Genomic DNA, 26,142 nt, shown 5'->3' with positions numbered 1-26,142 from the left:
AATATCAAGTAATTATAATTATTTTTTATATAAAATTAAATGCATTAAATAAATAGCTTGTTAATATTATGTTACCAAATTAACTTGTTGATAATATATATTATCATTTAATAATAATTTATTAATTATCGAGAATTAAATTAACTTTATGCTTGTATACAAGAACTAAGAGCACCTACAACGCTAGTCACCTGTTAGGTATAATATCTAGCTGCCATTCTATTATACCTAATCACTCCAACACTAGATAACGAGAAACTAGCACGCTACATTTGTTGATTCATATCACATCATCTATATTAACCCACGTCATCTACTCGACTTAAATTCTTATATGTAACCCTAATTATATTTCATTATAAAGTTTTTGTTATTTATAATATATATAACATGCTATTTTAAGTCATTTTTTAATATTTAAGGTACTTTTCAAATACTTAATAATGATTTTAAAAATTATGTATATATAATTATTATTATATATATTGATGTACTATTTATATTTTATTTATAAAATATTAATGTTATGTAATATTAAGTATAAAAATGTTCCTTTGTTTTTAGCTAAATCAAAAAAATTCTAATATAATAATATTAAGATATTTTTTCTATTAATTTTTAAATTTTATAATATATTTTCAACCAATCATAATAATTTTTTATTCTTATTTTATAAGAGTTGCTTTAAAATATTGACATAAATATTATAATATTAATTAAATTACTTTCAATAATATATATTTAAATTAATAAAAAATTACTATTTTGAATATAGCTAATGAATATAACTAATACCACTGAAATAAAAACTCTTACAGATTCAATAAAATTTTAGCTAATCATAATTTAGCTAATAATTTAGCTAATAATTTTGACTATTAACATTGGAGATACTCTAAGGCTATTAATCAAACCAAACCGAGAACTTTCAGGGGTCATTTGATTTAGAAGTCAGTATGAGTTTGGAATTAGGAATCAGGTTAGGCTGGTACGGGGATGAGGAATGATTCCTGATAATATATGTTTGGTTCAGTGCTCGAATGAATCTGTTTTATTTTAAATATAATAGAGATCTTAGTTTTGATTTTAATATTATGTGTAAGTATACATGTACATTGAAAATAATTTCTAACACAATTTACATATAAAAATTTACTAAAAAATGTATTTTATTAGAAAAATATAATTTAACCAATTAAATAATAATTTAATATTTTTTAATAAATTAAATCTTTTAAGGCATTAAATAAATAATATTTTTACTTTATTTGTAATTAAATAATATTTCAAATTTAAAATATGTGTAAAAAATTATATTTAATCGTAGAAAGAAATATAAATAATAAAAATAAATTTGATAACTCGTACCCCTTCTTAGTACCCACCTCTCCCCTGAGTTATTAAATTTGATTCCCGGTGGGTTTCAGGTATGGTTTCAGCGAATAAAAATCATGAATCAAACATCATGTATGAGTTTGAAATGAACAAAGATATCCAAATTTTCTGAACCAAACGACCCCTCAGAGTCTGAAGTCGATAAAAAAATGTTACAGCAACTAAAGTTACATGAAAAATGGGGGTGGAGAGTGTTTTTGGCATCACATATGCAACGTACATCTTCACCTTGGCATGTTCAAAAGCAACTTCCACCACTTATTCAGATTTCATCTCCATGTATGCATTGTACCGCGGAATATACTTTAGCCTCTGTTGAACAGCAGTTCTTATGCTAAATTCATGGCTAAGGTTTAACATGTGAGAACCAACAGTGCAAGGCCTAAGAACTTATATTCCAAATTAGACATAAAACTGTTCGATGAATTGACCAAAAGACTTGTCTCAAGTATGATGCCTTGTTTGACAAGAAGACCCAAGAAAAATTGTGGATAATTTATCTGCTGCGGAGAATGCTGCCATGAGGTTGGTCGGAGATGGTTACCTTTATGTATGCTCTTTAGTGAAATCAAATGTTAAACGTAAGCATGCTGAATTGAGGCGAATATCTACAGTTTTAGTATTAAATCTTACGCAACTGTAAGTTATAAAGTATGATGAATGAATATCTAGGCTTTAACTTTGTGGACTGCGTTACTGCTCTTTAAATTGTAATTTAGTAAATAGTTGTAGAATCGTGACTGAGTTGTTTTTACCAGGGTGATCGATTTTTGTTTCATTTGCTAAGCAACTATGGTCTGGATATCCATTACTAGTCTTGATGGTAGTTCAACTTTCTTGTTACGAATGGTTGCTATTGGATTTGCTACACTTTTATCCCGGATGACCCTTAAAAGCTACTTTCGCAATTGTCAAACAATGTACTTGTGAAGGTCTGGTGACCAGACTCCGGTCTAGTCTTTGATGAGCAAACTCTAGTACATGTTCTGCTCCTGATTTTTTGTTCCTTGTATAATTTTGCAGGCTATAAGATCCAGTTTGACAGCTAACATACAAATGAGAGAGCGAAGGCTGCTTAAGAATGATATTGCAACTCAAGGTTCGTTTAGCTTACCTTAGAAGTTATTTATAATTAATACGTTTCATGCCTAAAGTTTCATTCGAGAACAAAAATAGCAGTTGTATATTTGTACTTGGGCATGTTTGACACTTTCTGTTTGAATTATTTGACATTTACATTGAATTTTAGAATTTAAATGCTATACATTTACCAAGCATCGCTAGAATTTGATGTCTAGCATTTGAAATTCTACACGTTCCCAAACAAAATATTATGATCTGAAATTCTGGAATCGAACTTGCTATTAAAACATTGAATTTCATAAGGAATTCCAAAATTTCAAATTTTAGAATTAAATTCCGGAATTTCAAATGAATTACATGCTGACAGATGCTACCTCATTTGGTTCAACACACAATTGTATCTTATTGTTTCAACACTTCTTCCCACATTTTTTCAGAATTTGGCATGCTTTTTTGCTAATTTTTATTTAATTTTTAATAATTATTTTTATATTAGCAATATTCAGAAATAATAAATATAATTCTAAAGTATTTACAAATATTTGAATATCTAAAAAGTTACCAATATAAATGGGTATTATGATAATATTTGGTCGTTAATATCAACTAACTTTAAGTTTATATTCAAGTTCGCTCTAAATTAGTATAATTATTATATTTAATCGATAAATGGCATGCCATTTGGCATGACTTTTGGAAAAAATCATGCCTATAGGCATGTCCTTCGGGAGTCTCATGACAGGTACCCTAATGATAGGTGGACTAGGGTTGAAAGTTGAAAATTTGGACCAATTAAATACTTAGTTTGAACATATATTTCACACAAGTGATCTACTTTTATTTTATTTTATTGGGCTCTTCAAATCTTAAGATGTTATTGTGTAAGTTTCAGGGGCCATGACCTATTTTATTGTACGAAGGTAACTTCTTCATTCTTATTTTTGTATCTTGGTACAATTTGTTTCATATTTTATTTCTCTGGGAAAAAAAAGAATACGAGGTTTGGATTTTGTACGATGATGGCTTTGATTTTATACGGATTAGACAATAAACTGAAACTCGTTTATGCTCTCAACCTGTTTGATGATAAGACCACTTGTTTTTGAGATTCTCTGAAATTCTGGGCACTTGTCTCTTTGGAAAGTGCCTTTAGTTTCTATTCATGGTTGATGGTCAAGGTTTAACATGTGAGAAGAACTAACAGTGCAAGGCCTAAGAAGTTATATCTCAAATAGACATAAAACTGTTCAATTAATTGACCGAAAGACTTGTCTCAAGTATGATGCCTTGTTCGACAAGAAGACCCAAAGAAAAAATTGTGGATAATTTATTTGCCGCCGAGAATGCTGCCATGAGGTTGGTCGGAGATGGTTACCTTTATGTACACTCTTTAATGAAATCAAACGTTAAAATGTGAACACACTGAATTAAGGCTAATATCTACATTTTAGTAATAAATCTTAAGCAACTGTAAGTTATGAAGTATGATGAATGAATATCTAAGCTTTAACTTTGTGGATTGTGTTACTGCTCTTTAAATTGTATTTTAATAAACAGTTGTAGAATCGTGACTGAGTTGTTTTTACCAGGGTGATCGATTTTTGTTTCATTTGCTAAGCAACTATGGTCCGGATATCCATTACTAGTCTTCATGGTAGTTCAACTTTCTTGTTAAGAATGATTGCTATTGTATTTGCTACACTTTGGTAGTTGCCAACAATGCAACTGTGAATGTCTGGTGACCAGACACTAGTACATGTTCTGCTCCTGATTTTTTGTTCCTTGTATAATTTTGCAGGCTATAAGATCCAGTTTGACAGTCAACATACAAATGAGAGAGCGAAGGCTGCTTAAGAATGAAATTCCAACTCAAGGTTCGTTTAGCTTACCTTAGAAGTTCCTTATAATTTAAAAATAAGTACGTTCATGCCTAAAGTTTCATTCGAGAACAAAAAATTAGAGATACAAAATACTATAGTTTCTACTTTTTAAAATTGAAATCTGAAAAGAAAATATATCAAAAGAGCAAAAGAATATAATTCAAACCAATGAAGTCATTACATACTAAATAAATAAATAAGGTAGAGATAACTGATCTCTAATCCATCTGAGCAACAAAAGAATACATAAAAGAAAACAAATAACTAGGCCACGTTTCAATTTATCGGGTATCGGGTGGAAATTGTTTATCAGATCGCCCAAAACCGAAGGGAAATCAGGGGTGGAGAGTGTTCTTTGTATCACATGGGCAGTAAACATCACTACCTTCACTTCTTCATAAGCACCTTCTCCAACTTCACCAAGATCATCCAATGACCTTCCAAGGGAAATCTTAATATTATCTCCGCTTCTTATTGAGATTTCATCTCCTCTTATGCATTTTACCACACTATATACTTCACCCTCAACGCCTGAAAATATAGGAATCGAACAGGACCTTATTGTACCATTTGTTTTATTTGTAACATCAGCTTTCATGCTATACCTATGATTACTGATGCTGCATGTAAAAAAAATCGAGAGAGCAAGACCTAAGAAGTTATCTGCCAACTGTTTCGGAATATCAAAAGAGACTGTACTCCCACTGCTTTTATAGTTTAACCATTCTGCAGTCTTCGGCACCTCAACTTCATATAAAGGGAGGATTTCATCTATTACCTGCAACATAAAAAGACGAAGTTAGATTTATAGAAGCGTGAATGTGTATCATTTAGAGGGATATAGGGAGGGATGTAAAACACAAACCAACCTCAAATAAACTATCTCTGGAACCAACTGATTTGAGCTTGCCATATTGCAAATCACTCAATTCCTTCAACATTGACATATCTGATAGATGTTGTAGGCTTCTGCAGTCATATAATGTAAGTGATTGAAGATGAGGAAGTGGTGGAAGTGATTTAAGGCTGAAGTAACGGTATATAACCAAATTCTTCAACTTTTTCAAGCTGGATAGATCGGGTAGATGTACCAGTGTGAAATCGTCATTTAGACTTAAGCGTGTGATACTAAGAGGAAGTTCCGGAAACGGTCTTGTACAAATATACAATGAGAGATATCGTAGGTTGTAAAGCTTAGAGAGACTTAATGTTTTGGTTGAAGATGAACTCTCACTTCTATCACATAGAGTTAAATCTTTCAAAGAAGAGAAACTTAGAATCACAGGCAGCCATAACATAATATCACAATTCAGAGCCAAAGTAACCAACTTTGTATTTTTCACTTCATCAGGCAGATTAATCCTATCAATGTTCTTTTGGAATATTTTTAAGTGAGTAACTGATGTAAGATTCCATACACTACCCGGTAGATGTTTAAGCTTTTCACAGCAAGACAAATCCAATACCCGTAACGTACTCAGTAGTCCAATTGAATCTGGTACCTCTTCAATATCTGTATAAGATGCATCCAACTCTTCCAAACACTGCATCTTCTCCAATTCATTTGGCAATCGCTTCAGCTTTGAACAATATCCCATATCTAGTACTTGAAGCAACTGGAGCTTCCATATGCTATTCGGAAGATTTCGAAGTTTATTGCAGCCTCTCATATCCAGTATCTCTAAATTAACAAGGCCTGCAAACGAATCTGGAAGTTGTTCAATTGCACTAAAACTTGCACAAAATTTCCTTAAGCCTACCATATTCCCAATTTGCTCAGGTAGCTTTTTAAGCTTCACGCAACCATCCAATTTCAAATAAACCAATTCCTTGAGTTGAGTAATTGAATCTGGCAGTTCCTCAATTGCGGTGTAGCTTGCATCAAACCGCTTTAACAATCCCATACTACCCATTTGCTTTGGCAGTTGTCTTACATTGCTACAATAACCCAAATACAAATAGGCCAATCTACTTGACTGACCCAGTGTTTCAGCCAATACTTTCAGCTTAATGCATTTCTTCAAATTCAAAACATGCAAACCAGTCAACTCTCTAATTGACGGGTGGACTTTTCGCAAGCTTTTACAATTTTGGAAGTATAACTCCGTAACAGATATTGAATTCCCAAAGTTGGGCGTTGTTTTCAAGTTCCGAGAGTATCCCACATTTAAAATCTTCAGACTAGTGAAAGGCTGTTATACAGAAGACTAGGGGTGAGCATAAAAAAACCGAAACTAAAAAAATAACGACAAGAAACCGATAAGCCATACCAAATAATAACAAAACGTAGAAAAAATGAAAAAAACAGATAAAAAACTAAAATTAATGGTTTGGATTATGTTCTGATTTTTAGTCAAAATCAAACAAACATTAACTAGAACCATTATATAATATTTAAATACTATATACTAGTTTATTAAGCGTCGCTTCACAACTGCTTATAATATTTTTCTCGTTATCTATTAATTAGTAATCAAATGTGTAATATTATTCATGATTGATGCAACTTATGTTATATTATTCTTATTTTGCTTTATAATAAGAAAAATCTATAACTACTATCTAAATTTATACAAGTATTACTTATTATTCTATAAATTAAAATCCAAACAAAAAATATTTTTTTATTAATAAAAAGTTTACGTAAGTCTGAAAAAAATATATTAAGTTGATAAGTTTGACTTCAAAATAATGTTTATTTCAAATAGTAATATGATTTTAAGAGAAATTTTAGAACTTGAAATTTTGTAAAAATTGAAGACGGTTATTTTAAGTTAAAAACAAAAATTAAAAGAATATTGATATGGTATTGGTAATATGATTTTAATAGAAATTTTAGGCGGGAATATTAAGATGGTAACTGTTAAGAAACATTTTACTTGAAGAGAAACTTTAGGAGAATGTTAAGATGATAATTTAAGTCTAATTTGAATATTTAGGAGGTAATTAAGATTTTCTCTACTTATTAATTCAAAATTTTGAGAAAATTACAAAAAGAGTATGTTAGGGGTATCAAAATTAGTCAGAAAATAGCTCGTAAATAACAGATGATTAATTATAATTTGTGCACGCATATGTATCCAAAATGGTTCCATCATTTTATAAAAATTATTACCAATCAAATCTTGCAACTTGTCATTTGATACCTATTTTGGGACAAAATTTCGGGACCTCTATCAATTCTCTTATAATAATAGGTCGAGACGATTTGAGTGATGCCATCTAAACGCCTGTCTAGGAAAAATATATAACTAGTATCTAAATATATACAATATTTATTACCTATTCTATACACTAAAAAGTTAAAAAAAAACTATTTTTATTGTTTAAAGTTTATGTGAGTTTGAAAAATAATTAAGATGGTAAATTGAAAAGTTAAAAAAAAACTGATTAGTATTGTTTAAAGTTAAGGTAATTCTGAAAAAATATTAAGATGACAAGTTTGACTTTAAATAAATGTTTATTAAAATGGTAACATGACTTTAGGAGAAAGTTTAGGACTTAAAATAATAAATAATAATTAAGCACGTAAACATAGGTCAATAATTTTTTAAATATTACAAATTACTAATATGAATCTATTTTCAGTCAAATACATATTATTTTTGGACTCCATATTAGGTAAATTTTTATTATATTTGTATGTAAATATAATTTTTTTGAATATATAAATCGCACAAAATGCGCCACACCGCACTGCACCGCATTTTTGTGATGCGGTTTATGCGGTTTATGAGGTTACGCGGTGCATGTGCGGTTTGAATTTTTTAACAAACCGCATGTGCGGGTTGGTTTGCGGCTTGATGAAAAAACTGCACCGCCCGCACCGCGATCACCCCTACGGCATCATGCATATATAACGGGCATTTCAAACATTTCTCAGCGCCTTTAGGCATTTTGGGTAGTTGTACCCCAAAATGAAGTATTTTAGGTCATTCTTTCAATGATTATGTGTTTCAGTTATAATATTTTAATGTAGATTACCTAGGTTGTTGGTTGTATTCAACCCTAGACTATGGTATATAATAGCTTTTAATATTATATCCGACGGTTATCATCAGTTTCATTTAAAAAATCTAAAGGTTAGTAACTGAATGACCATATATATATTGTAATGATAAGTTTTTAAAAAAATGTTTTTAGTATACATTACATTAATATATTTTTTTTACGTGAACTAAGGTAAACCGCATTTAAGCGACAAGCTCTGGCTCAGAAGACATAATCATAAATTTTCCTCCGGTGGGATTACATATTCATAATCATAAATTCTCCAACTGAACCAATACTTGTGGGCTTACATTAATATTTACTTTATATTAGTATAAATAAATTATACAATGATCACCATTATTAGTTTAAATTCATAATTTTAAATTTTTTGTATAGCAAATTTGTTTCCTTTATTTTGATTAGCTCATGCACTGGTTTAGTAAAGGTTAAAAATAAATAAAATCGAACCAAACAACGTGAAAAACATATTTTAATACACGATTATATAGCTCTTGAAAAATATATTATTTTTTTTACATATTATAGTATATTTTATTTTTTGGATAAAATAAATAACAAAATATTTTATTATAATAATAATTAAACAAAATATGTATAAATAGTTTTTAAGACATACCCTGGCATCATTCCACAACATCTTGAAATTGCTAGATTGCATCTGAAAGGAGATCAATTTTCGTGGTTGAAAACTCGAAGGTAATTGCGTCCACATACAATTACTCCAATAAATGCACCTCAATTCTTGAAATGAATTTTTAAAATGCCCTTTGATGCTGTGAGCATTAAATAATTCAAGTAATCTTAAATTGGGCAGCATTTCAAATAGCTGGGAATCAATTTGTATTTTGTTACACTGAGTTAGATCTAAAATAAGACCTTCAACTTTATGCAATTCCTGCAAACACAAAAATATGTAAAGTAAGTATAGTTTGTTTATACAGGGTAATAACATCATCTAATCAGAGTCTAATATGGAAATATTTTTGAAAAAAAATGATTAAAAAGGCAACGGCATATCTTTGTTCAGATACCAATTCTACTACGGATAACTATTATTCTACACTCAAAAATGGGTGTTTTAATTACCTTTTGATTTTTCAAATATTCCCATGCATTTCCTCGCAAGAATAAGCGTGTGCTCTTGGAAATTGCCCATCCCATGTCTTGTATAAGATCGTGCATCTCAAACTTATTGTTTTCATCAATCGTAATTAGACATCTATCCAACAGAACTTGTATTCCATCTTCTGGAAAGTAATCACATGATTGGAATATGTAAAAAGCATCATTTTTGTACTTTCCGACAAAAAAGAATGCAATATCTAGAAATATTGATTTCACAGTATCATCATTCAACTCATTGTAGCTCAGTTGAAGAATTTCCATTATCCCGTTCTCTAGAATTTTTCTAACTTTCTCAAGTTTGGCTTTCCAGAATACCTCATCTTGAGTTCTACCTCGCAGAGAAGAACCCAACACTTTCAGAGCTAATGGAAGACATCCGGCATAAGTTACGAAGCTTTTTGAGAGATTTTCTAAATTGGCAGGCGGTGTTACTTTTCCGAAGGAATGATAATTGAAAAGCTTCAAAGAATCCACTTCTCCCAATTCATCCACCATGTATATATCTACATGTACTTGGTTTAATTGATTCAGCAGGTTTACATCTCTAGTAGTAACAACAATTCTACTTCCAACTGAAAACAAGCTGAAATACCTTGCTAGAAATTCTGAACAACTTGATTGGTCCAGATTATCCAGAACAACTAGTGCTTTCTTGGAAAAGAGAATTTGTCCCAGTTGTCTAATTCCACTATCAACATCAGGAACCTTACAATCCTTCCTACGAAGAAGCGAAGCCAATAGTTGCTGAAGGAAGTAGAGGACTACCTCCTTGTGAGTATTTTTTGACATTTTCGATACAGCAGCAACAATCAAAATTGGTATGATATTTGTTGTAGAAAGCTTTGGCAGTAGTAGTTTTACCGATTCCTCCCATACCACAGAGCCCAATAACACGTACATCACTTGATTCTATCTGAAGTTTCTGATATATTCTTTTAACAACAGAGTCCATCCCAAATAGTTCTTCTCCAAGGTATAAGACCTTTGTAGATACTTGTGGCACGATGTTGTCTACAATCTTTTGGATAGTTTCTGCTTCATTCCTGTAATTAAAAATATTGAAATGTAACGTGTTCATATATCATATATGTGTTATTGCCCTACCCATTCATTATGCCAATATGCCGAAGAATAAGATAAAGGGACATACTCATTTGCTTCTTTTTTAAGATGGTATCCTGATAGCGCCGCGATTTGAGCAAGAGCTGATTTCCACTCGTCTATCATGTCAGGAGAGTAACGCTTCGTCTGATAATGATAATCAAGTGCGTCTCCAAAACTCCCTTTTCGGTGACGGACATCTGATGGATCAACATAGTAAAAGACGGGAATAACCTGATTCTCAGTTTCCTTGCAACTAAGAATATCGGCTAGCTCTTTAAGGCACCATGGTGAACGAGCATAGTTCTTGGAAATAATGACAACAAACATCTTTGAACCTTTAACTCCATCCAGTAGCCCGGACGAAATTTCTTGACCCTTTCTAAGAGCAGGATCGTCTCGTAATATTAGCTGTTGGGTAATATTTAAAAATTATGGGTTTTGGATTTTGTATGGTGGAATGGTTGTTAGGATGGTTTTTGATGCAGAACAGACATTAAACTATTACAATGACTCTGGAGACATGTGTTTGGTAACATGCTCTCACACTGTTTGATGATGGAATTCAAAGAAAAACAGCCCTGCATTTCTTAGTAAATATTAAACTGTTAGTGGTGTGTCATATATTAGTAGTCGAACTTTTGACCGAGAACAAAAACTTAACTCCTGCATCAACACTTTATTAACTAACCCTTTATTTCTTAATAATAAAATTTAATATAAATAATAAATACAGTATATTATTTATTTTCTGCAAGAGTATGCTGGATTTTGAATTTCTCTGCGAATTCTTACTCTGCCTACTTGGGTAGCCCCTGATTTCTTCTCATCTTACTGCCAAGTTCCTTGTACATTGGCATGGTTGTAAGGTTCTAGGCAAAGTTGTGGGGAAGAGAGATAGCAAACTCTTACGTAGAAAAATAGGGAAAAGTTTGTTCTTGAAAATATACATTAATATAAAATTGGTCATAACTATACATTAATATAAAGTTTGTTCTTAATTATATATCTTTTGCCAAGAGCATATTCTCAATCTTACTCCTGCATATTGTTACAACGATGTATGCTAACTAAATTATTACATAACTAAATTTAAGATAGAATTAAGTGATATATAATCCACATGATCCACAAAACTCCACCTAAAAGCCCGGAGAGATTTAGGCAACCTGTCAATTTTTCAGCTTCTTAGAAAATCTGGGGAAAGTTTTGTCAAGTTGTTGAGAGCAGAGGCGAAATTAGGGGTGGAGAGTGTTCTTTGTATCACATGGCCACCCAACAGCTCTACCTTCACTCCTTCCCTAACAACTTCTACGCCTCCATTAAGATTATATGTTTGCCTTTGTAGTACAATCTGAATTCTATCTCCACTTCTAATTGAGATTTCATCTCCTCTTATGCATTTTGCCACATAACATACTTCATCCACTCGAATGCTGTAATATTACAGGAATCAGACAGGACGTTATTGTACCATTTGTTTTATTTAGTAACAACAGCTTTTATGTTAAAATCAGTTACACCGGTTTTGGTCCTAACAAGAACCGAGAGAGCAAGACCTAAGAAGTTATCTGCCGGCATTGTAGGGATATCAATACAGACTGAACGCCCAGTGCTTTTATAGCTGATCCATTCTGCAATCTTAGGTACCTCAACTTTATTGGAACGGAGGAACTGTTTTCTTAAACCTAATACCTGCAACATAAATAATTGAACTTATATTTATAAAAGTGTGATTCTGTATAAAAGGAGGGAGTTCAGACAGAAACCAACCTGAAGGAAACTCGAAACAGCTGGTTTCGGAATGTTACATATACCAAAACTCTAATCACTCAATTCCTTCAGCATTGACACATCTGATAGATGTTGTAGGCTTATGCAATCACAAACATCAAGTGATTGAAGATGAGGAGGAAGTGATGAAAGTGATTCAAGGCCGATGAAACTCTCTATCACCAACGTCTTCAACCTTTTCAAGCTTGATAAATCGGGTAGATGTACTATTCTTTCATGCCAACTTAGGTGTAAGACTGATATATTAAGAGGAAGATCCGGAAGCGATGACCCGAAATTTGTAGAGTTAAACAATTCTAGATACTCTAGGTTGTGAAGCATAGAGAGACTGAATGGTTCGGTTGAAGATAAACTCTCATCCCCAGCAGTAAGAACTAAATTTTTCAAACAAGAGAAACTTGAAATCACAGGTAGCCATACTCTTACATCACACTTCAGAAACAAAGTTACCAACTTTGTATTGTTCACTGTAGCAGGCAGATTAATTCTACCGATGTCCTCTTGAAAAATACGTAATTCAGTAAGTGATGGAAGATTCCATACACTATCTGGCAGATTTCTAAGCTTCTTGCAGCCAGTTAAATTCAATATTCTTAACCTACTCAGTAGTCCTATTGAATCTGGGACTTCTTCGATGTCCGTTCGGCCTGCATACAGCTTTTCTAAAAATTGCATCTTCTCCAATTTATCGGGCAATCGCTTCAGCTTTGAACACATATCCAGATTTAGTACTCGAAGCAACTTGAGCTTCCATAAGCTATTTGGAAGATACCTAAGATTTTCGCAGACACTCAAATCCAGTATGTCCAAATTAATGAGATCTCCAAACGAATCTGGAAGTTATTCGATTGCAGTACCACTTGCAAGAAATGTCCTTAAGCCTTCCATATTCCCAATCTGCTCTGGTAGCTTTTTAAGCTTCTTGCATCAAGTGGCTAAGGAAAAATCTTAATTTGTGTTACACTACATCACTCAAGTCAACATGCTGAGCTGGAAGTCAACTATTATAGCTGGCAATTCAAGTGTAATAGTTACTTAGAGATCAGCGGTATATATAAACTCTACTGTACTCATCATTCTTCAATAATAAAATCATAACATTTTGTGTCTTCTTCTTCAAGACACATATAGATACAGTTGCTTACACTCGTACATTTATATACATTTTGTCATGGTATCAGAGCCAATTGTGCTCAATTCACCGATCTAGGGTTTCATCTTTACAATGCGACCTTCATACTCCACTGCTACTGCTTCAACATTGCCAATACATAATTCTACTACCATGGCATCGTCATCTTCCTCATCTGTAATTGACTCAAATCATCCTTATTTTCTGCACAATGGAGACAATCCAAGTACATCACTTGTAACTCAATTGCTTACGGAACAGAACTATCAACAATGGAGTCGATCCGTCAAATTAGCCATATCTGCTAAACTAAAATTTGGTCTAATTGACGGTACTCTTCCTAAACCTGCTGCTACTGATAGTGTTTTGTATGCTATGTGGAATCGATGTAATGATATGGTCATTTCGTGGTTATTGAACTCCATAAAACCTGAAATACGTAGTAGTGTGGTGTATTTCTCAACTGCAAAAGGTATTTGGGATGATCTAGCTGTTCGTTTTTCTTAAAGCAACGTACCTCGCATTTTTCAGTTGAAGAAGGAGCTTACATCCCTTTCTCAAGGATCATTGAGTGTTACTACTTATTTCACTCGTTTTCGTGCTCTTATTGATGAAATTGATAATTTGTCACCAATTCCTAAATGTTCTTGTGTTAACAGTAACTGTACTTGTGGTTATGGTCTTAAACTAGCCAATTATGAACAGATTCACAAGTTGAGTCAATTTCTTATGGGCTTAAGTGATCAATTTACTGGTATAAGAGGACAATTACTTATGATGACACCTCTACCAACTCTTAGTCAGGCTTACTCTTTGTTGCTGCAAGAAGAGGTACGACGAGATTGTACATCTCAGTGTCCAACTATTGATAATGTTGCTATGAATGTGAGATTTACTGGTTCAAAGCAACATCCTACTCATAGTTCATTTACTCCTGGGAAGAAATCTGTTTCAAATGACTCTGTATATTGTGACTTTTGCCATTCCTCTGGTCATATCCGTGATAAGTGTTTTTGTGTAAACGGTTACCCTGATTGGCATCGCCTATATGGTCATCCTAAGCCTAAGCCACGATCTGGTGCTCAATCTACTGTCAGAAAAGTTGCTCAAGTAACTGGTCCCTCTACATATGTCCCTGCATCTGCCTCAACTACTTCTGGTGGTGAAGATAACTGCTCTGCTGCATTCACTGAGGCTCAATGTCATCAACTAGATGCAATAATCCAGTCAAGCATTAAGGCTATGTCTCCTTGGAATGCCTCTAAAAATGAAGCTTCTTCACCTCTTATTGGTAATATCTCATCTTATGTCGAAGGTACTTCAACAACTTTCACTGTTTCTTCTGTCCATACACTTCATACTACACTTGATCAGAATAAAATATCTTGGATCTTGGATTCTGGTGCTACTGACCATATCACCTGTCATTTTCACTTATTGGAAAATCCCACACCTTTAACATCTCTGTTGTATCTACCTGATGGTACATCTGCTAATATTACTCATATTGGTACCATTCATTTGCCAAATAATATTCTCTTAACTCAGGTGCCCTGTGTACCTAGTTTTCATTGCAATCTTATCTCTATACCCAAACTAACTGACAATAATAATTGTCTTGTCTCGTTTTCAAAACATACTTGTACCTTGCAGGACCTACACCAGAAGAGGAGAACAGAGATTGGTAATTTTGAAGGTGGCCTATACAAGTATAATCATGTTTCTTTCCTCCCTCATTCTACGGCTACTATCTCTACTGATACTCATCAAGCTACTCTTTGGCATGCCAGACTAGGCCATCCTTCTGCTATAGCTCTTAATAAAATAGATTCAGTATCTACTATTCCACCCAACTTGTTTACTCATTGTGATGTTTGTCATCAAGCCAAACAGACTAGATTGTCTTTTTCTGATAGTACTAGTATCAGTTCTCATTTGTTTGAACTAGTACATTGTGTTATATGGGGACCGTATAAAACTTGTACTCATGGAAAATGTAAAATGTTCTTGACTATTGTTGAAGATTTTTCTAAATGTACTTGGGTTTTTCTGTTAGTTGATAAATCTCAAGTTACTACTCTCATTCAGAATTTTGTATCATATGTACAATCACATTTTCATACGCTGTTCAGACTCTTAGGTCAGATAATGGAACTGAGTTTGTTAATCATTCTCTCAGTTCTTTTCTTGCTTCTAAGGGTATTCTCCATCAAACTTCATGCCCCTATACCCCTCAGCAAAATGGGGTTGCTGAGCGGAAACACCTTCATCTCTTAAATGTTGCTAGATCCTTAAGAATTCAATCCAATTTACCTTTTACTTTTTGGGGTGATTGTATTCTTACTGCTGCACATTTAATTAATATCACTCCATTTCAACTTTTATCCTATAAATCTCCGTTTGAGATTTTATTCCAGAAGTCTCCAAATTATGCTGAGCTTAGGATTTTTGGGTGTCTTTGTTATATGACACATGTTGGTATTCCCAAAGACAAGTTAGCTCTTAGGAGTATTCCTTGTTTGTTTCTGGGGTATCCTTTTGGCAAGAAGGGATATAGAGTTATGGATTTATTCTCTAGAAAGTGTCATATATCCAGGGATGTTCACTTTGTTGAAAATGTGTTTCCATTTTCGGATAATTTTAACTTGCATTCTTCATCTTCTTCCTTATTTCCTTCTGTGCTTACTGCTCCTACTAGTGATTGTCTTCCTACTCTCTCTACTATACCTTTATCTAATCCACCTAATCACTCATCTGAATCTGATTCTCCCTCACCTACTATTGTCTCATCACCTACCTCATTTCTTCCTCCACCTGTTAGACCTGTCAGAACCAAAACTGTACCATCCAAGTTTCATGATTATATCGGGCTTCCATCTTCAATTACTAAGTCTGCTTCCTCTACAGGTACTGTTTCTATCCTATACAGCATCACTACTGTATCATACTTTTACTCCCTCTTATCAACAATTTTTGGCACATATTGCTTCTGTTCCTACACCATCCACATATTCTCAGGCCATTAAATATCCAGTTTGGTGTGAAGCCATGAAGGCTGAAATTTGAGCCTTAGAATCCAATGACACTTGGGACATGGTTCCTATGCCTTCCAACACAAATATTGTTGATTGTAAATGGATCTATAAAGTCAAGTACAGACCTAATGGGGATATAGAGAGATATAAGGCCAGATTGGTGGCCAAAGGCTTTACTCAAACTTCTGGGGTTGACTATTTTGAAACCTTTGCACCCGTGGCTAAAATGAATACTTTAAGAGTTCTTCTTGCCTTGGCTGCTACTCATAAATGGCATTTGCTTCACATGGATGTCACCAATGCATTCTTGCATGGTGATCTCCATGAGGTGGTATATATGAGATTGCCTCCTGGACTACATACTTTTACCAGTAAACCTTTTTCTTATTCTCCATTTCTAGTGTGCAAATTAAAGAAATCTCTTTATGACCTTAAACAGGCTCCTAGAGAGTGGTTTACCAAACTTTCCAAGGTTGTTTCTGTTTTTGGTATGCTTCAGAATCCTTGTGATCACAGTCTCTACACCCTGAGTAGAGGATCTGATTATGTTGCTATTCTTATCTACGTGGATGATATACTTGTCACTGGTAATTCTGCCACTCTCATCGGACAAGTTCAAGCATTCCTACATACTCAGTTCAACATTAAGGATCTAGGTCCTATGAAATATTTTCTAGGTCTTGAAATTGCCAGATCTTCATCTGGTATCCATCTTCATTAACGCAAGTATTGCTTGGATATTATCTCAGACACTGGTTTACTGGCCTCTAAACCATCCTCTATACCAATGTAACAAAATCATAATTTGCAGAGTTCCACCTCTGCTGAGTTGTCTGTAAAAGACATTTCTATTTACCGAAGATTGGTTGGACGTCTCATTTATCTCACCATTCATTGCCAAACCAAAGCATGATCACTTGCAGGCTGCTTATAAAGTTGTTCGATATCTTAAGAATGCTCCAGGGCAAGGCATTCTTTTTCTTGCTTCTAACTCATTGACTCTTCGAGCTTTTTCTGATGCTGATTGGGGGGCTGTCAACTCACTCGCTCTTCTTTAACTGGCTATTGTGTTAAATTGGGTTCAGCTCTTGTTTCCTGGAAATGCAAGAAACAACTGGTGGTGTCTCGCTCATCCAGTGAAGCGGAATATAGATCATTAGATGACACCAGTTGTGAGATTGCCTGGCTTATTACCTTACTTACATCTCTGCATCATGCTCCATCTCTTGCTGTTTCTCTCTACTGTGACAATAAATCTGCCTTGTACTTGGCTTCCAATCCTGTCTTCCATGAGAGGACCAAATACATTGAGATTGATTGCCACTTTGTTCGTCAAAAGTTACAATCAGGCATCATTCAAATTCATCATCTAGGATCATCTCATCAACCTGCAGACATTTTCACCAAGGCATTATCTACAGCTCAGATTTCTTATCTTTTATCCAAGTTGGGAGTTACTAATTTCTTCTCTTCTCCCAACTTGAGGGGGATGTTACACTACATCACTTAAGTCAACATGCTAAGCTGAAAGTCAACCTGTATAGCTGGCAATTCAAGTGTAATAGTTAGTTAGAGATCAGCGGTATATATAAACTCTACTGTACTCATCATTCTTCAATTATAAAATCATAACACATTTTGTGTCTTCTTCTTCAAGACACATATAGATACAGTTGCTTACACATATAGATACACATATGAAAAATCTTAATTTGACATTTTACAGGATATATTTTCTTGCTGGCATTTGTTGCTTTCTTCACTTTCTTATTCACACACACACACAGTAACCCTGTAGTTATATTATCTATGCAAGAAGGAATGGTTGTGAGTAAAAGCAGCACTGTAGTTATAAATTTGTGCAACATTGAAGTCATTCAACGTTTCTTTGTTTGGCCCAGTAACCCTGGACGAAAACGCGTGGGGACATGTAGGACATCGATATGAAAATGAATTTTTCAGCACCAGCCCAGTGCCCCCGGACGAAAATGCAGAGAACTTTCTCACTTCTTCCCATGCATGATTATTCTATGATTTAGAGAGAAATAATGAATATCTATGATATGCAGCCTATATAAAGATCTTTAGGGAGAAAGAATGAATTAAATTTTATTTTATAAATTATAGTGAATTATGGTGGTTAGGATGGTCCTAAATAAATTAACATCCCACTAATACTACTTTGCAACCTTTTATGTTTTATTATTCATGTCTTTGTTGACATTAACATGTTTGCAAAGAAAGTGAGCTTAAAATACAGAGACAACGGAGAATTTAAGGGACTGGCTTTGAATTTTTAATGATTATGTGTCTGAACTCAACTTTAACAACCCACATTCTATGGACCTTCTCGACTTTGATTTATATATATAAGTTTTTGTTTAAGAGGTGGGATAGACATTAAACTGTTTGGTAAAATGACCCATATACCTGTTATATTCACAGAAGAAGACAGGTCTCATCAAGTGTGTAAACCGCGATAGCTTAATACTTTTCACGACGTAAATACAGAAATCTGCGATTTTCGTACTCAATTTACGTAAATTCATAATTAGAGTGTTTCTCCGCTTCTTCCCAAAATCTGAATATAATCTATTTTTTAAGACAATTGAACAAAAAATCAATGCAACCAAACTGAACCGCGAAAAATTTATGACAGAACCACGGAAATAGTACTACAAGAAGTGCATTTCCAGTTTAGACATATATATGAGTGTGAATATGAATTAATGAGGTGTACCATCGTAGTTGGAGTGAGGAGGCTGATTGTGAAGATGCTACTTGTCAGGATTTCCACCGAGATTCTGTCACTGAAGCTGACGGCTGTCGTATCATTATCCGCAGTGGATGCTGCTGCTGCTGCTGCTGCTGCTTCTGAAACTGATTTTGCTCTTTAACGTAGGCATGCTGCCAACTGATTTGACAAAAAACAAACTGTTAAAAGTTAGGCATGCTGAATGAACACATGCCAAGATCCAAACTTAGAAACTAGCACAATTTTTTCAAGTTTCATAATGTAGTAGAGAAAAAACTTAGAGAAAAATATCATTAAGTACATACTTACAAGAGTTATTTAGTAGATAGTACATTTTAATGGTAAAATTGTAAATATTCGGGCAAATTCTGCAGTTACAAAAAAAAGCCCCTCATAACATTAGAAACTCTTTGCATCTCACCTAGAAAAATGAAAAGAGAATTCATTTTGTCCAAGACGCATTTAGCACTCTGTACCCTATCAAATTCATTACACATCCAGCCCCTAGAAGCATTATAGCTGAAGCATTCTGCAACCTTTGGTACCTCAACATTATAGAAAGGGAAGAACCTTGTGAACTAGACAAAGTATCTTTTACAAGAGTGCAGATGATCTCCTATTTATAATGTACAAGATGCAAAGTGAATATATAGTAAAACTTGGAGATACAAAATACAGCAAATCTACTTTGTAAAGTTGAAATTAGAAAAGAAAATATATACAAAGAGCAGAAGAATAGAATTCATATAAAATGTATTTCATACATACTAAAATAAATTTAAGATTAGAATGAAGTGATACCAAAGAACACATAAAAGCCAACAAAGATATAGGCAACGTGTCAATTTATTGGCTCTCGGGTAAAAAGTGTTTTTCAGGTCCTCCAAAACCGAGGGAAAATCTGGGGTGGAGCTTGTTTTTTGTATCACATGGGCAGCAAACATCTCTACCTTCCCTCCTTCATAAGCAACAACTTCATCTCCACCAAGACTATACAGTTGCCTTCGAAGTAAAATCTTAATTCTATCTCCACTTCTCATTGAGATGAAATCTCCTCTTATGCATTTTACCACATAATATACTTCCTCCCCTTTAATGCCTGCAAATACAGGAATCAGACAGGACCTGGTTGTACCATTTGTTATATTAGTAACATCAGCTTTCATGCTATAATTATGCCTATTAGATTTGCTTGTGAAGAGAACCGAAAGAGCAAGGCCTAAGAACTTATCTGCTGACAGTGTCGGGATATCAAAAGAGACTGTACGCCCACTGCTTTTATAGCTGAACCATTCTGCAATCTTCGGTACCTCAACTTTATAGAAAGGGAGGAAGAAGTGTTTACCTACATCTATTACCAGTAACAGACTGATAAGTAAATTATGTTTACTGACTGGCAAACTCTTTATCAAACCAAATGATTTCAGCTTGCCAAATTGCAAATCACTTAATTCCTTCAACGTTGACATATCTGATAGATGTTTTAGGCTTGTGCACTCATAAATTCTAAGTGATTGAAGATGAGGAGGAAGTGGTGGAAGTGATTGAAGGCTGGTGTACCGGTTTATCCCCAACTTCCTTAACTTTTTCAAGCCGGATAAATCGGGTAGATGTACCAGTGTTGCATGCTTATGTAGGTTTAAGTGTCTCATACTAAGAGGAAGTTCCGGAAACGATGACCCAAAATATTTACAGTTATACAATGAGAGGTGTTGTAGGTTGTAAAGCTTGGAGAGACTAAATGGTTTGGTTAAACCTGAACTCTCACCCACATCTCTAAGAACTAATTGTTTCAAAGAAGAGAAACTTAGAATAACAGGCAGCCATAATATCACATCACAATATAGAGATAAAGCAACCAACTTTGTATCTTTTACTTTCTCGGGCAGATTAATTCTATCAATGTTCTCTTGGAAAATATTTAAGTGAGTAAGTGATGTAAGATTCCATACACTGTCCGGCAGACATTTAAGCTTATTGCAATTAGCCAAATTCAATACCCTTAACCTACTCAGTAGTCTAATTGAATCTGGTACCTCTTCAATTCCTGTAGAAGATGCATTCAACTCTTCCAAACACTGCATCTTCTCCAATTCATCAGGCAATCGCTTCAGCTTTGAACACATTCCCAGATCAAGTACTCGAAGCGACTCGAGCTTCCATAAGCTATTTGGAAGATTTCGAAGGTTTTTGCAGCCTTTCAAATCCAGACTCTCCAAATTGATAAGGCCTACAGATGAATCTGGAAGTTGTTCAATTGCACTAAAAACTGCACAAAATATCCTTAAGCCTACCATATTCCCAAATTGCTTAGGTAGCTTTTTAAGCTTCTTGCATCCATCCAATTTCAAATAAACCAATTCCTTGAGTTGAGTAATTGAGTCTGGCAGGTCCGTGATTGCAGTGTGACTTGCATCAAGCTCCTTTAACCATTTCATACCACCCAATTGCTTTGGCAATTGTTTTAGATTGCGACAATAACCCAAATACAAACAGCGCAGTTCACAGTGTTTCAGCAGAAACTTTCATCTTCATGCACTCTGTCAAATCCAAAACATCCAAACCAGTCAACTCTCTAATCGATGGGTGTACTTTTAGCAAACTTTCACAACCACAAAAGAATAACTTCTCAATAGATTTAGAATTTCCGAAGTTGGGAGTTGTTTTCAAGTTCACTGAATAGTTGACATTTATCATCTTCAGATTCATGAAAGGCTGTTTAAAAGAACACAAGAGACAAAAGTTATTACTAATTGTGCTAGTTATTATTAACACATACTTATAAACTATGGAATGTTATAGTTTTAAATAAAATAAATAACCAAGTGTTATTAGAATAAAGTACATGAACAACAAAATGCATGTATATATTTATTTATAGGAGTATCTGATTCATACCCTTGCATCATTCCACAGTATCTTTAACTTGTTAAATGGCATTTCAATAGAGACTAACTTTTTTGGTCGAAAACTGGAAGGTAACTCTGTCCAAGTACAATAATGCCAACGGATGCACCTTAACTCATGAAACGAATTTTCGAAATGTCCTTCCATACCGTGAACATCACGCATCTCAAGTAATCTCAAATTGGAAAGCCTCTCGAATATCTGGGAATTGATATGTTTTTCCATTGACCAAGTTAGATCTAAAGATGAGACCTTCAATTTTATCTAATTCCTGTAAACACATAAAATAGGTAAAAAGAATAGTTCATTTTTCACGGGACAAAAATATTCATCTAATTATAGTTTAATATGTAAATATTTTCCAAAACAAAAATCAGAGTCAATCCTATGACTCGACGATAGTCACAAATTTTATAGACTCAAAGCTATTAAACTTCTTCAAATATCAATTCCTTTTAATAAGGATAACGTATATACGTTTTTATTACCTTCTTATTCTTTTTTTGCAAATATTCCCAGGCATTTTCTCGCAACAATAAGCGTGTGCTCTTGGAAATTCCCCTTCCCATGTCTTGTATAAGATCATGCATGTGAAACATATTGTTTTTATCAATCGTGAGTAGACACCTTTCCGAGAGAATTTTAATTCCACTTTCTGGATGGTAACCGCAGGATTTGAATATGTCAACAGCCTCAAATTTGTACCTCCCGACAAAGAAGAATGGAATATCGAGAAATAATGATTTCAAAGTTACATCATCCAACTCATTGTAGCTCACTTGGAGAATTTTCAGTATCTTGTTCTCCGGATTTTTTCTAACTTTCTGAAGTATGTCTTTCCAGAATACCTCATCTTGAGGTAGAGTTCTACCTCGCAACAAAGAACCCAACAATTTCAGAGCTAAAGGAAGACCTCCAGCATAATTTATATAGCCGTCTGAGAGCACTCTTAAACTTGCAGGCGGTGTTACTTTTCCGAACGCATGATAATTAAAGAGGGCCAAAGAATCAAGTTTTCCCAATTTCTTCATCATGTACACATCTACATCTATTAAAGAATCAATTTCTAATTGATTAAGCAGGTGTACATCTCTTGTCGTAATAACAATTCTACTTCCGGCTGAAAACAAATTGCAGTGCTCTACTAGAAATTCTAAATAGCTTGACTGGTCCAAATCATCCAGAACTACGAGTGCTTTCTTGGAACAGAGAATTTGTTCAAGTTGTCTAAGTCCACTATCAACATCATGAACTTTATAATCCTTCCTACTAAGAAGCGCAGTCAATAGTTGCTGAAGTAAAGGAAGTAGAGGACTGCCTTCTAGTGAACATTGTTTGACATTTTCAATAAAGCAGCAACAATCAAAATTGGTGTAATATTTGTTGTAGAAAGCTTTGGCAGTAGTAGTTTTTCCGATTCCACCCATCCCACAAATCCCAATTGCACGAACATCATTTGATAACTCCATCCTCAATTTCTCATATATTTTTTCAACAGCAGAATCTATTCCAAATAGAACTTCTCCGAGATACAATGCCTTTGTAGTTACTTGTCGTGCCACGTTCTCTACAATATTTTGAATAATGTCTGATTCATTCCTGTTTCAAATAAGAACACAGAATTATAGCCTAAAGTTTACATAACAGTCATTTCTTTTGGAATAAACATAGGTTGTTTGGTTAATACTCGAACTATATTATCCCATTTTACAAGGAGGAGCTAAATAGCAATGTAATGAAATTCATTATGTTGATAGGTGGACGTATAAGATAAAGGCTCATACTTATCTGCATGTTCTTTGAGATGGTATCCTGATATCTTTCCGATTTGAGCAAGAGCAAATTTCCACTTGTCAATTATGTCAGTAGAGTAACGCTTCTTCTTATAATGATCATCAAGAGCATCACCGAAACTCCCCTTCTGGTGACGCACATCTGATGGATCAACATAGTAAAAAACAGGAATAACCTGATTTTTTGTTTTCTTGCAATCTAGGATATATACGAGCTCTTGAAGGCACCATGGTGAACGAGCATAGTTCTCAGAGAAAACCACGACAAACATCTTCGAATCTTTAACTCCATCCAGTAGCCCGGATGAAATTTCTTGGCCCATATCAAGAGCACGATCATCTATGAATGTTGGAATTCCAGCTTGATCCAGAGCATAGTAAAGATGTGAAATAAAGTTTCTGCGAGTATCTTTCCCGTAAAAGCTCAAGAAGACATCCCAGGTGCTCGGTGGAGAGGAAGAAAAAGGAGCAGTTGATTCAAAATTACTAGTGGAAGCCATGGAAGAAAAATAGCTTGAAAATCGAAAACTAGGTTGATTGAATTAAGAGGGCTTCAGTTTTAAAGTAAGGTTTGTTAAATGAAGTCAGTCAACTATAAATTTAGTACTGACGAATGCAGCGAATTTAGCAGGACTAAATGATTTTTTTAATCTACATAATTGACATCGACAACATACAGATATGAAGATTGATCATACATTTTTCTAATCTTTTATAATACAACTTTTATGATAATCTTTTTGGATGCTAGCATTTCTCATGAGGTGCCGGATTTGACCAAAATTAGTTGTTTGGGATTACTTAAATATTATGGGTTTTGAATTTTGTATGATGATGGCTTTGATTTTTATACTGCATAGGCATGAAACTGTTAGGTAATATGTTCCCAACCTGTTTGATGATGAGACCCAAAGAAAAACAGCGAATTCTAGGCAAAGACAAGGAAAAGAGAGATAGCAAACCTGGTAATCTAACGTGTGATGTCTGTATTCTGGCGTTGATATTTAGTCTTCGTAACAAGAGATTATGCTTGCAAGAACTTCATACTTCATAATCATATGTCATATGCTAATATGAGAGGAGAAAATGTGTCAAATAAATACCACATTTACTTTGAAGTTTGAACAAGTGATAGTAGTTGGAAGCTTAAGTCAGTTCCACGTTCTGATTTCGATTTTCGCCTAAAATTTAAGAGTGAAGGAAATACTTACAATTCTTCCGAATGCAAATGATTTGGCAGGAGAATGAGATAACCCATTCTCTAATAAAGATGAAAAGCATAAGACCATGGACTATATAATAAGATAAAAGCAATAAACCCAATTGAAAACTCAAAAGTAAATGGGTTTTAAGACATACACGTATGTCCAGAAAGGAAACGGTTGAAACTATGTCCAGAAAGGAAACGGTTGAAACTATGTCCAGAAAGGAAACGGTTGAAACTGTAGACGGTAATATACACAAATTCAAATTAAAATATTGGATCTAAAATATATATATTTTTTAATAATAATTGTTGCAATAATAGTCATAACCTATGAAATAAAATTTAATAGAATATGAGGAATTAATGATTGTACAACATTAATAGATTTGTAATTTAATATATTGATTAAAATTTATATAATGTAATAACTTTTAAAAAAATTATGTTGAGGATATATAATTTTAAATTATATATACATACGCTAAATAACATAAATTTGATTATAACGAAATCATTGTTGGAAATCTTATTCCAATTAAATTTAACCATGTTTTTATTACACAGATTATATGTGGGAGTTCGATTTTTAAAAATAATCAAAATTCTAATTTTGATTTTTTTTCGAAAATATCACTTTAATATATACTACCTCCGTCCCTCCCAATTGTTATCGTTTCTGGAAGAGTGTCTGACACGCATTTTAAGATGAATAAAAAGTACAGTTCCATGTCTTTTTTTAAAAATTTTCTTTTTCTGAATAAAAATAGATTATCTTACTGTACTGTCTCATTCTCCTGCCAAATCATTTGCAATAAATCATGGACTATATAATAAGATAAAAGCAATAAACCCAATTGAAAACTCAAAAGTAAATGGGTTTTAAGACATACACATATGTCCAGAAAGGAAACGGTTGAAACT

General features: G+C 33.7%; 1 protein-coding gene and 1 pseudogene across 4 annotated transcripts; both read right to left on the bottom strand.

Moving 5' to 3' along the window:
• Positions 1-4,480: 4,480 nt before the first annotated feature.
• Positions 4,481-21,477, bottom strand: LOC141721786 (disease resistance protein Roq1-like; annotated as a pseudogene).
• Positions 19,795-25,306, bottom strand: LOC141721778 (disease resistance protein RUN1-like). 4 transcript variants are annotated; one of them, XM_074524881.1, is made up of 6 exons: positions 25,226-25,304; positions 24,977-25,082; positions 24,006-24,500; positions 22,710-23,820; positions 22,213-22,492; positions 21,753-22,029 (listed from the first exon to the last, which is right to left on the bottom strand). In XM_074524881.1, exons 3-5 carry the CDS (start codon positions 24,335-24,337, stop codon positions 22,388-22,390), a joined length of 1,548 nt encoding a protein of 515 aa, XP_074380982.1. In that variant the 5' UTR covers positions 24,338-24,500; positions 24,977-25,082; positions 25,226-25,304; the 3' UTR covers positions 21,753-22,029; positions 22,213-22,387. The 4 variants fall into 4 exon arrangements, with proteins under 4 accessions (XP_074380981.1, XP_074380982.1, XP_074380980.1 ...); XM_074524879.1 differs by having other exon boundaries at positions 24,006-25,082; positions 25,226-25,306; XM_074524878.1 differs by lacking the exon at positions 25,226-25,304 and having other exon boundaries at positions 24,006-25,209.
• Between the last annotated feature and the right edge of the window lie 836 nt (positions 25,307-26,142).

Source organism: Apium graveolens, chromosome 4, assembly GCF_009905375.1.
Source record: "Apium graveolens cultivar Ventura chromosome 4, ASM990537v1, whole genome shotgun sequence".
In the NCBI taxonomy this organism is placed as follows: Eukaryota; Viridiplantae; Streptophyta; class Magnoliopsida; order Apiales; family Apiaceae; genus Apium; species Apium graveolens.
Note: the sequence above shows the minus strand (reverse complement) of the source record. Positions and strands in the feature narration are given on the sequence as shown.

Excerpts from the sequence above, each read along its gene's own strand:
- LOC141721778 (XM_074524879.1), bottom strand. The coding sequence starts at position 24,514 with ATGGCTTCCACTAGTAATTTTGAATCAACTGCTCCTTTTTCTTCCTCT. Across the intron at positions 23,821-24,005 it reads CTCAAAGAACATGCAGATAA|GAATGAATCAGACATTATTC; the intron begins GTATGAGCCTTT and ends TATTTGAAACAG. Across the intron at positions 22,493-22,709 it reads TGCAAAAAAAGAATAAGAAG|GAATTAGATAAAATTGAAGG; the intron begins GTAATAAAAACG and ends ATGTGTTTACAG.